Consider the following 12886-nt stretch of genomic DNA (forward strand, 5'->3'; position numbering starts at 1 on the left):
AAATATGGAAAGGTTCCTTTTTAAATACTTCTGTATATAGAAATATAAAAATTAAAGTTTTCTATCGGGAACATGTACTAATTTTGTGTTGGAATAGCATTTAAAGATGAACATTTTTCCCTCTCTAAACAATAAAAAAGTAAGTTCTCTGGAATGCTTAAAGACCAGACTGCACAATGTTAACCTAACTGGAAGCTTGTCTGAGAGGAGACAGCAACCATCTAGTCAAGTGACCAAATGGCCTCAAAGCACAATGGTGACCTTACCAGCTAGGACTGTGTTTGTAAGGCACCATATTTATCAAGTGGCTTAATGGAATAAAGGGTCAGGTCAGTCCTGTGGGTTTTACAACACGTCTCATCTGACATTCCAAAACACTTGACATGTGACTACGGGAGCCATCAGGACAAGGTGAAATGTTATTTACCAAGTTACTCTTTGATCAAAGTTTAAAAAAAACCTGAAAAACTTTGCACTTTGCTAATGAGTTTTTTTTTTCCTCAAGGAAAACTTTCAGTGACAAATACATACACTCAAGAGTGACCAAGGTGAGCAGAATCGGTACGTCTTCTCCCTGCTTCTGCCACTCACAGGACATAAGAGTTTTGTTTCTTCCTGGACTTTTCTAGACAGACTCCATAGTCCCTTCTGTGCCTATAAGGTAATGATTTGAAATCGCAAGTATAAGTCTCTTCTTTGCTGTCAGTATGAGAAGACCACCAGGAAAATTCCTCAACCTGGGCCTCATGCCTGTAATCCGAACTATTCAGGAGAATGAGATCTAAGGCTCAAGCTTCAAAGCTAGCTGGAGCACGAGAGTCCAGAAGAGAGACTCTGTCTCCAATTAGGCCACCAAAAATCAGAAATAGAGCTGTGGCTCAAGAGTGCTAAGACTTAAATGAAAAGCTAAGAGGCAACACCCAGGCCCCAAGTTCAAGTCCCACTACTGGAATGAAGAAAGAAGGAAATAAACTCAAAATACTCCTCTTCAATCCCAGAAACAGAACAAAACAATAAGCAGAGGCAATCAAGTGGTTGCCCAGAAAAGACACCTATGAAGAGGAGTCCAGATTTCCTTTTGCTTTGTCTGAGATCCCACACCTCATTACAACACGCAGAGAGTGGCTGCTTCCCAAGGAAAGCCACAGAAAGGAAGTATCATTAAAATAGTATATACATTGGGGGAAGTTTCTCCCTCCCTTAAGACTGACCTAGCCAAGGCTGCTGTCCTGTATTGTTGAACAGGATGTAACAAGACTGCCAACCACAGCCCACAAACCTGCTAATTAGGTGCACTGACAGTGTTTGCTTTGGAACCATTTACCAACAAAGGAATGTGTCAGGCTGATTAGTAAGAAAAGGGTATGTAATGTACATGCACTGGAGTCCAGATGAGGACATAATCCAGGTATTCAGTCTGTTTGTGCAAGGACTCACAAAAATGAAGGCTGAACAAATAGGAAGCCACAGTGAAAGCCTAGCTTGAAGGGAGGTCTTTTCTCTCTCAAGTTTTATTTCACCCCTTCCCCCCAATTCTGACCAAACACTTAACCTAAAACTCTCTTTGGAGAAGGATAAATTAGAATTGGCTCCCTGGAAAAATGGAGGAGCTTTGTCAGGTTGCTTGTAAAGGCACAGAAGTCATTGATAACTTGAAGTAAAACCCTCTCTACAGGCAGCTGTGGGGGGTGGGGGGTGTCTCGGCCACATACTGTGCTTACATACACAAAGGGAACCAGCAATATAAAACAACTCTAAACAGACCCTTTGAGTTGTGCTGAGAAAAACCATCATCTCTCCATCTCCAACATTTTATATAATAATTCAGGTTCATTCTTTCTAAACAAACCTTAATAAGGTTTGACAATTAGGTATTTGAAGCTTCAAGGAACATACAGAAGAGCTAAGTTCAAGCCCCAAGAACTGGATATTGCTGGAGTTTGGTCAGATAGATGTGAACAATGCGGCTGACACTAAGTTCTGGGAGGTCCTTGTCCTGGAAGGTTACCTGACAAAACATTTAAAATGTGCAGAAGAGGATGATCTCTATTAGAAACTCATCTGCTATGGACTTTTCCAGCAGGCCAATGTTGGTTCTCAAGACGTGGGAAAAGTTCTTGGAATGTGTGAAGACGAGATGTGTTTGATGAGTATATTATCTGCTAAGAGTTTGACATTAATGAGTTCAAGGTCCTAGAAACTGTCTTTATTTCTTAGAGAGTAACAGGTCAAGATCAACTATGTATACACACAGTGAAACTGGCAAAGTGCTTGATCTGCATTTTTCAAGCATGGTGTTTTAAAAACAATGAGCCCTTTTAGAAGAGTAACCTCTGAGCTGACAATGCCCAGTACCACACAGGAAGAACACCTCACTGCCAAGAGAATGTTGCCAACTGGAGGAGGCTGAAGATCCTGCCAGAAAAAGACCTTAAATGGCAGATCAGTTGCTTCAACCTCATCTGCACAGCTGTAGTGTTACTTCACACTTTGACTATGCTTTTCTATCTGTGGGAGTATTTTAAATTCCCTTAAGTAATTAGGTAATTTAAAAGGCTTTGTCAATGTATGTATCATTGTATGTTCTTTGTCAACATACATACACTTGGATGAACTAAACAAACAATAAGCATTTATGGAATGCAAACTTAAAGGAGGCCACCAAACTTAATGGTAAGTGATTCTTCTTAGGGAATACTCACATCTGAATGCAGCCCAAATCCCTTATAAGTATATGGGGTCTTAAAATATTAATCTTTTCAATTTTGCATATGAAAAAAATCAACAAAGCCAAGTGGATCAGGACAGAAAGGAGAACTCATTTTTTTTTTATTACTGACTGAAATGCATGCTTTTTGTTTTTCTTCTTTTTTGGGGGGTTGGGGGGGTCCGGTCGTGGGGCCTAAACTCTGGGCCTGGGCGCTGTCCCTCAGCTCTTCAGCTCAAGGCTAGCTCTCTACCACTTGAGTGCCACTTCCGGCCTTTTTTTTTCTGCTTATGTGGTGCTGAGGAATAGAACCCAGGGCCTCATGTATGCAAGGCAAGCGCTCTACCACTGAGCCACCTTCCCAGCCCTGCTTTTTGTTTTTGAGATAGTATCTTGATATTCAGCCTAAGCTGGCCTCGAACTCTTGATCTTCCTCCCTTAGTCTTAAGCCTTCCCAGTGCTGAGATTAACACTGGGCTTGAATGTTTTTTCCTTTTTCTTTTTTTGGTGCCAGGAACTGGGGCTTGAACTCAGGGCCTGGGTGCTGTCCCTGAGCTTTTTTGCTTAAGGCTGGTGCTCTACCATTTGAGCCACACCTCTATTTCTGGCTTTTTTGGTAGTTAACTGGAGATAAGAATCTTACAAACTTTCCTGCTCTGGCTGGCTTCAAATTGTAATTCTCAAATCTCAACCTCCTGAGTAGCTAGGATTACAGGTATGAATTACCTGGCCCCACCTGAGTGGTTTTTAAGATGAAGTGTTATGTATGAGATATTTCAATATTCAAAAAATGTTATTTCTATAGAACTGTTGCAAGCAGGGTGGTCCCCTTAGCAGCACTAGGGGAAGATTGGTAATGTGTACAACTGTCAGAAAGAAAATTGCAGAGGAGACAATTTAAGGATTTAAAGAACAATCTAAGTCGTAACCACTGAGGATTTATGTGATTTCTTTGCTTGTATATTCATTGTCTTCCGTTAAGTCTTAGATCACCATTAGCCTAATCTTCTGATTTACATTTATCAAAAGTTAGAGCTCTTATTTCTATTTTCTGGGAGGGGCAAGGGCTGTCATTTCTACTTGTTTAGGATGTGGGATTTTTGCCATTGTTTCCAAAGAATGTTGATCTTTCCTAAAGCTGTGCTTTCCTTGTAGGCCTCTAGGGGGTAAATACTGGATTAGGCTTAGGCAAAGCAGTCTTGCAAATCAGGATCTTCCTATTGTATTTAAAACTTTGCAATTTGGATGTTGGGGCTTTCTTATTTAGGTTAAAGAGACACAGGTGTTTAATTTGTGTTTGAGAAGAAAGAATTTCTCACGGTAAAACCGTCAACACTGTCTTCTGAACAGGAGGGGAGCTGGGAGGGGAGCTTGGTATGGTGCAACACACTGGGGTTAAGTTTAGGATCCAGTTTTCCCAGCCAGCCTCAGTGCCTGGGGGATGTAGGAGAAGTGGGAGCTTGGCTGTGTTTCCTGTCACAATAGTCTTCCATCCACTTATCAAAAGAAAGCACGTCTTTCCCACTGCAGTCTAACCTTTACCTCACAGTACCAAGAGCAAACGATTTAAGGGAGCAAAGAAAGGGAATATTCTTTAAAATTCAAAATCCTTTAAGTAGGGAGGCTTCTTCTGCAAAGGCAGATGTTTTCCCATTAATCTGAGGGGTCTGCTGAGTGATTTGAAGATGACATATGAGGAAGTGATGTATAAGGAAGAAAGCATGGATTTTGGAGGCATTTGGCTTTGTATTTGGGTTCAAGTTCTGGCCTTATCTCCTGGGGCAAGTTAACTGCCTTCTCTGAACCTAGGTTTCCTCATTATTAATCTCTTAAAATGGAGGCAATACTATTTGCTTAGAAGACTAGCAGAAGAATTAAATGAAGAGATATGTACATTGCTGGCACTGAGGAAAACTGTAGCCCTATTCCCTGTAATCCCAGCACAATCTGTGTGCATCAGAAATGTGGCCTAAAAACTGACATTAGGAGCATGTTTTGAAATTACATACTCATGAAGCTTCCTCCTGCACAATGATTAACTTAACAAGGAAAAGGAAGTCTAAGTTGACCAGTGCATGGTATAAGGTCATAATCCAATAAGCACTATGAGTTAGAGCCAACAATGAGGTACCTAGACCAGGGCTTTAGAGCGGAGCACCCTATGCCCACTAGAAGCTTTGGAACTTTCTCTTCCTCTTTTATATTGCTCACCACTCTTATGGATGCTGGAGCCATTCTTGGAGCTCCAGGCCCACTCAACTCTCCTGTCTCCTGTCACAGACAGAATAGTCCAGTAAATCCCTGTGCATCTATATCTAGCTTCCACAACTATCCCTTTGTAACCATCTCTTTCACCTACCTCCATTCTTCTACCCCATCATTAGATTATTCTGAGACAAATCTCATACATTATGTTACTTCACCCAGAAAAATTTTGGTTATGTAGATGTTAGAATTTATCCACTATTCAAATTTATTTTTATTTATCACATTTGTTTGATATACCTTAATGGACATGCTTTAAAACAACCGCTTCATGTTTCTAAGTAAAGGTTCCCTTTAATTAATTTCTTACTAATGTTTCCTTTTGCGGTCTCCCTACAGCCTTGTATCTACTGCTTCCTGCAGTTAACTGAAAACTGAACACCAAGAGGAAGTTCAATGGGTTCCTTAAAAGTACTTTCAACCTAGAATTTCAGGACAGCTGATTAAAGCTGCTTCTGGCTCACACCTCTTGGCAAGCTAGCAGAAGTGCATCTGATGAAGGAAAGATTCTGTCTAAATAGCTACTTCTTCTCTCTTCCTGCCTAAAGACCCCTATGAGTATGCAGATATTAGTGAGAACCCAGTTCCTTTAACTGTGGCCACAGCTACCTTTTAAGAGCGATTTTCATCCTTCTTAGTCATAATCACGCTAAGTTTTTGAAGGCATGGAATCTGGAATCTAAACAAACCAGCTGGGCCAATGGCTCATGCCTACATTCCTAGCTACTCAGAAGGCTGAGATCTGAGTATTGCAGTGCAAAGGTAGCACAAGCAGGAAAGACTGTGCGACTCTAATCTCGAATTAAGCACCAAAAAGTTGGAAGTGGAGCTGTGGCTCAAGTGGCAGGGTGCTAGCTTTGAGTGGAAAAGCAAAGAGACAGTCAGTGCCCCGGCCCTGAGTTTATGTCTCAGGACTGGAATAAAAAACAAAACAAAACAAAACAAAAAGCCCAAACTGATTATGTTGTACAGGCAGAAAAACACCTCTGTCCCAGTCAAAGACAAGTCTTTAAAAAGGTTTGTGAAACCCACGCTCAGATCTTAGATTCTAGTGCCACTCTCCAGTAAGGGAAACCAGGGCTTGTTAGACAGATGGCTGTGCCTTGGACATACAGAGAAGGAATACAGAGAATGAGCCTGGAGCATTTAGTAATGCCAGAAATAAGAAACTGCTCAACTGACTGCAAACCAACACCTTCCCCTCCCCCAAACAAGAAAAACTCTTCCAAGAAAAATCCCGGATGGCGGAGGCATGAGCTAACTGAGAGCTTGAATGGCCAAAGCTAGAATGACCACTTAGAGCTGGATTAGCCAAAGTCTGAACAATAAAGTAGTAGGGTATAATGTCCGAGTATGCACTGTTTAGAATAAACAACTGAAGAATAAATGGGAAGGAGGAGATAAAACCTTTAATATAGAAGGACCCCAAATAATTTGGGGGCAAGCTGTACTCCCAAGGGAAAGGAACATAGCTTCCCAGTTTTTAACTGTGGGCTGCACATAATGACCACCTTCTAGAGAGCACATCTGGAGAGGAAGAAGGGGAACTCTGAGGTGGAGGAGCCCAGCAAAACACTACAGTAATACGTCATATTGTTAGTATGCATTTGTGATATGAAATGATTAAAAAGGCCCTTCATCTTGGTCTTCTTCCTCCCTAGCTATATAGATTCATTTCAATCTTAGGGGAAAATACCAAGCATACACCAAAAGAGGGATCCCATAAAACACTTTGTGAGGACTCCTAAAAAGTATCAAGATAATCAAACACAAGTAAAGTCATGTGACAACTACATGTCAGAGTATCCTGGAACATAAAAAGGGTAAAAACTACAGAAATCTAAAAACAAGAACAGAGAACAAAACTATGGGACTTAATAATCAATCAGTATTGGTTTGTTAATTATATAAGATGTTAATAGGGAAGTTGAGTGTGTTGAATATGAGAATTCTCTAGAATAACTTTGCAATTTTTTTGTCAATCTAAAATTGTCAATCTAATACTACCTTAGAATCAACTAGTCATAAACATTAAAATAAAAAATTAGGACTTTAATTTTTGTAGTTGAAGATTCACAAATTGAACAGATAGAATTCATTGTCATATATTTGTTACAATCAATAGACCAATACTAAGTCTACAATTTAAATTGAGGTTCATTCTGTGTTGTACAATTCTGTGGTCCTGACAAATATACCATGTGATATGTATATAATTATAGTATTAGATAGATACTCTACAGAATATACAAGATAGTTATTGACTTCATCTTAAAATCAGTGTTTCATATAGTCATCTGTCTTCAGTCCTAGAATCCTTGAGAACGAGTGATATTTTCACTATCTGCCTATACTATCTAGAAGGTCATAAAATTGGAATCAGATGGTATGTTGCCTTTGCCAAATGCTTTTTCTCATTTAGCAATGTGAATTTAGGTTTTGCCCATGATTTTTCTGTGGTCTGAGAGCTTATTTCTTCTACTGTAGGATAGTATTTCATCATATGGATACACACCATAGTTTGTTTGCCCATGCACCTAATGAAGGATATCTTGGCTGCTTCCAGTTTTGGCAATTATGAATGAGGCATCTATAAATATCAAGTATATATTTTTATATGGTCATAAGTTGTCAATTTATGTTCTTAAAAAGCATTCTGTTTGACCTCCAAATATTCTGGGGTTTTCCAGGCATCTGTTATTTCTAGTTTAACTTCATTATGGTCTGAGAGCATCCTCTGCATGATTTCTATTCTTTCAAACTTGTTCAGCTATGTTTTATAGACTAGAATGTGGTATCTCTTGGTAAATGATCCGCATGAGCTTGAGTGGAGTATGTGCTCTGATGGCTCTGATAAAGCACTGTATAGATGTTAGTTTCATGTACCATTCATGGTACCATTCAGGGGAACTGGCTGCTTACTGATTTCTAACTGCTGTGTCAGTCAGGTATGGATACTGGGATGCTAAGGTCTTGAAGAATCATAGTGGACTTGTCTATTGCTCCCAGAGGCTCTGCCAGTATATTATGACTCTGTTCATATACGTATAAGATGTTAAAGCCTCTTTGGAGACTTGTTCCTTTTATCTTTTATCTTTTTTTTTCTTTTTCTTTTTGGGGTCTGGTCATGGGGCCTGAACTCTGGGCCTAGGCACTGTCCTGAGCTCTTCAGCTCAAGGTTAGTGCTCTACCACAGAGCCACTTCTGGCTTTTTTTTTCTTTTTTGCTTATGTGGTGCTGAGGAATCGAACCCAGGGCCTCATGCATGCAAGGCAAGCGCTTTACCACTGAGCCACCTTCCCAGCCCTCCTTTTATCTTTTTGTGAAAGATTATTATTTCTTTAAATACTCAACAAAATTCACAGGTTAAGTCATCTAGACTCTCTGTGGGAGGCTTTAAAACAGTAGCTCAAGTTTTTTAATTAATTAATATTTTTAACTTAGTGTAGGTGTGTTCAAATTTCTATTTCTTCTTAAGTCAGTTTTGATAATTTTTCTTTCTAGAAACTTGTTCATCTAAGTTGTGTGATTTGTTGGCATAAGATTTTAAATAGCTTTCATAATTCTTTCAATTTCTGTGCCTTCCCATTTCTGCTTTTGATAGTTTGTATTTTTCTCTTATTTTCTGTGTCAAGTTAGCTAAAATATATTAATTTTGTTGATTTCTTAAAAAATTTTTGGTTTTTCTGTTTTCTATTTCATTGATACCTGAACTCTTTTAGCCTCCTGCCTTCTGTTTGTTTTGGATTAAGTAGGCTCTTTTTTTTTAAACCACTTTCCTTAATTTTAATTTTTATTGTTATTATAAAAGTGATATACAGAGGGTTAAGAGTTACCTAGGTCAAATAATGAGTACATTTCTTTTTAGATAATGTTACCCCTTCCCTTACTCTCTCCTAATTTTTCCCTCTCATCCTCACCCACAAGTTGTTTAATTCATTTTCAACATAGTGTCTAGTAATAAGTACCACTGCTACATTTGTTTACCCTTTGTCCCTCCAATTTCTGTGCCCTTCCTCCTGACCCTCCCAAATATAGATAAATGAACAAACAAGACAAAAAGAAAAGAAAAAATCAGTAACAGAGAAAAAAAAAAACTTCTTGTTTCCATTTCCTGGAGTTCATTTTGATAATTATTATTTTATATGATCAGACGCATACAAGCATTGCACCTTTGTTTTAGTATAGGCTCTTCTTTACCTAGCTTTTTAAAATTTTTATTTTGTTCCATACTGGTGATTGAATTTGTGCTCTACTATTTGAGTTATTCCCCCAGCTCTTTTGTTTTTAGTTTAGTTTTCTTCTGGATAAGGTCTTGTGCTTTTGCCTGGGCTGGCCTCAGTCTGACATCCTCCCATCTCGGCCCACTGAGTAGCTAGGATTACAGGTATGCACCACCACGCTCAGTGTCATCTAGTTTCTTGAGGTGGAATTTTAGGTTACTGATTTGAGATTTTTTTTTCTGGACATAGGCATTTATAGCTCTAAATGTCATTCTTAACACTACTTTTGCTATATTCCATATATTTTGATACTCTATTTCATCCATTTCAAATTATTTCAAAAGTTTCCTTGTGGTTTCTTCTTTAACCCATGACATGTTTAAAAGTATACTGTTTAATTTCTGCTTATTTTATTGTTTCCCAGATTTTTTTTTACTGTGGCTCTTTAATCTTCTGTGTTAGACAACATACTTGGTACACTTTCAGTCTTTTAAGTTTACTGAGATTTGTTCTGTGGCCCAAAATATAACTTATTCAGTTGGAAGCATTTCACATTTTTAATTTTTATTACAATATAACTCACATATCCTAAAATTCTCCCTTTTAAAGTAGAGTTTACTGATTTTTGGTGTAGTCACCAGATTATACAACCATCACCACAATTTAATTCCAGAACATTTTGTCATCAAAGACAACCCTGTGCTCATCAGAATTACCCCCTTCCCCTCTTCTCCAGACCATGGGTCTCTATGGATTCATTGCTTTTAGACATTTCATAGGTATCTAGCCTTTTTATTTTTGCCAGTCCTGGGGCTTGAACTCAAGAGCCTGGGCACTGTCCCTGAGCTTCTTTTGCTTAAGGTTAGAGCTCTACCACTTGAGCCACAGCACCACTTCTGTGAGTGTGTGTGTGTGTATGTGGTACTGAGGAATCGAACCCAGGGCTTCATGCAGGCTAGCCAAGCACTCTACCGCTGAGCCAGAGCCACAACACCACTTCTGTGTGTGTGTGTGTGTGTGTGTTACTGAGGAATCGAACCCAGGGCTTCATGCAGGCTAGGCAAGCACTCTACCGCTGAGCCATATTCCCACCCCTGTATCTAGCTTCTTTCAATTAACAGTCATGTTATTTTGGGGGTTATTCCATGTTGTGGTATGTAAATTTCTTTTTTAGGCTAAATAATATTTTGTTGTTTGAATATGTTACATTTTGTTTATTCATTCATTAGTTAGAAGACATTTTGATTGTCTCTATTTTGTAGATATTAAAAGTATTGCTTGGGCTGGGAAGGTGGCTCAGTGGTAGAGTGCTTGCCTTGCATGCATGAGGCCCTGGGTTCGATTCCTCAGTACCACATAAGCAAAAAAGAAAAAAGCCGGAAGTGGCACTGTGGCTCAAGTGGTAGAGCACTAGCCTTGAGCTGAAGAGCTGAGGGATAGCGCCCAGGCCAAGAGTTCAGGCCCCATGACTGGATCCCCCCCAAAAATAAAAATAAAAGTATTGCTGCCAGGTGATATTAAAAGTATTGCTGCCAGGCACTGGTGGCTCACGCCTGTAATCCTAGCTGATATTCAGGAGGCTGAGATCTGAGGATCATGGTTCAAATCCAGCCCAGGCAGGAAAGCCCGTGAGACTCCTATCTCCAATAAACCACTAGAAAATCGGAAGTGGCACTGTGGCTCAAGCGGTAGAGCACTTGCCTTGAGCTGAAGAGCCCAGGGACAACACCCAAGCCCAGAGTTCAAGCCCCATGAATGACCAAAAAAAAAAAATATATCTATATATAGATATATATATATAGATATATATATAATAAAAATATTGCTGCTGTCAACATTTATGTACAAGTTTTTGTGTGGTCCACATTTTTAAAAGTTATCTAAACATAGGCTATGAGCTAAGTACCGAAAACTGGAGCTGGACTCTGTGTGTGTGTGTGTGTGTGTGTGTATGTGCACGCATGTGTCTATGTATGTATGCATGTATGTATCTGTCTTTCTGGAAGTGGGGCTAAAACAAGTTTCTAAATGTTTACAAATAGTCTTTGGGCTTAAAAAGAGGCCAAAAGGGCTGAGTCAAGTCTTACCATCTTAGCTCTACCTGACATGTTTCAACTTTCCCTGGCCATGTGTCGTACCTTCCATTCTGAACCCACAGTATAAGTGAGCCCTGCTGGGTAGAAATGAGCTATCGCATTCACGGGTAAAGAGGCTGTGTGAGCATGCACACGCACGCACGCACGCGCACACATACACACACAGAGTGTATATATCCATTATGCTCTGGGGATGAAAGGAAAAGTGGTATGTATTATTTTATGATTTAAGAAAAGCAACAGTAAAAAACCTGGATTGCATATTAGTGGAGGAAAAGTCATCCATCAACGAAGATGTTGATGCCCTCATATTAACTTTGGTTAGAAAACTAATCCCACATAAACTCCCACTTTTCTCTCCTTTGGGTCCTAAAACTTTCATCACCTTAGTGCAGCTACTCTGCGGACAAGAGCCTGTGGTGAGCAGGCAGCTGTCCACCAGGGGCCTCTAGTCTTCCTTGCAGTTGATCCAGTGTTGGCATTCCTCTGAGAAGGCAATTTCCCATTTGTTGCCTGTCTCTTGGCTCTGAAAAGCCAGGCAGGGTTGGTTCTTCATCCCCGATCTTCATTCTATCACAGGATCTCAATACCCTCTTACCTGCTAAGGCAGAGTTGGGCAATTTTTTTTTTTTTGTTTTGGTCTCATTCTGGACAAAGGCAGGAGAATAAAGATTAGAAATAAATATAGAAAATCAAAGGGTGAAAAGCTCTCAGAACAAGAAAAATCTGATCCAGTGTAAGAGACAGAGATATAGTACTTGACTAAAAAGTTGGCCTCATATGGCCAAATGAAAGCCAGGTGTTCTTTTGTAAGATAAGATATATTCTGTACCTGCTTGTTGATATGTCCTCAAAAGGGTAAAGGATCTCTCCATTGTTACAGATTTCGCAGATGAATCCCTTCTGGCTACAAAGACTGCAGCTGTACACGTGTGCCGTGGCGAATTTAATGACCTTGCCCAAGAATGGAGCCAGCTTTCCCTCTATCACCTGGAGAAGGAGAAATGGGACAGACAAGCACAATCGTTGAGAGCAGAAGTACTGCAAATGTGGGAAAGGAAAGGAATTCCTTCCCTTTACACAACAGGAAAACCTCTAATTATAATTTCTCAGCAACTCCAAGGAAGAAAAGACAGTGTTTTTCCTCCAAAAGCACTCTGGTTTAACCACTGGCAGCTGGAAAAGGAAGATGCCACCAAAATTTCTTTTGCATTCTTCTCTTTGTAGTATGGCACAGGGGACTGAGGACAACTAATGGACACTACTCAAGGACATCAACTAGCTGGGTGTCAGGGGCTCATGCCTGTAATCCTAATTTATTCAGGAGCCTGAGATCTGAGGATTGTGGTTTGAGTAGGCAAATCTGTGACTCTTATCTCCAATTAATCATAAAAAAAACCAGAAGTGGAACTGTGGCTGAAGTAGTAGAGCTTATCTTGAGCAAAAGGAGCTCAGGGATAGCAACCCAGGCTCAGAGCCCCAGGACTGGTAAAAAACAACAAACAAAAACAATAACAAACATATAAACGAACAAACAAAAACAACAACAAAAAAGACCAACCAAACAAAAAGAGACCAACTTCACAGTTACGGTT

The 12886-nt window shown here is 39.7% G+C and overlaps 1 protein-coding gene across 4 annotated transcripts in view; it reads right to left on the reverse strand.

Annotated features, from left to right (window-relative positions):
• The window catches only part of Plekhm3 (pleckstrin homology domain containing, family M, member 3), a 168893-nt gene that overhangs the window by 15237 nt on the left and 140770 nt on the right, over positions 1-12886 (reverse strand). For 2 of the 4 annotated variants that reach the window (XR_001174852.1, XM_013011283.1), the window contains exon 7: positions 12124-12281. The exons of 1 other annotated variant lie outside the window; for it this stretch is intronic. Coding sequence is in view for 2 of the 3 variants with exons in the window: in XM_013011283.1 (XP_012866737.1) it covers positions 12124-12281 (158 nt within the window). In the remaining variant the exon portion in view is untranslated. Of the gene's footprint in view, positions 1-12123; positions 12282-12886 lie in introns of those variants that run through there. One more of the 4 variants, XM_013011302.1, reaches the window with a different exon arrangement.

This window comes from Dipodomys ordii, unplaced genomic scaffold (assembly GCF_000151885.1).
Source record: "Dipodomys ordii isolate 6190 unplaced genomic scaffold, Dord_2.0 Scaffold1, whole genome shotgun sequence".
In the NCBI taxonomy this organism is placed as follows: Eukaryota; Metazoa; Chordata; class Mammalia; order Rodentia; family Heteromyidae; genus Dipodomys; species Dipodomys ordii.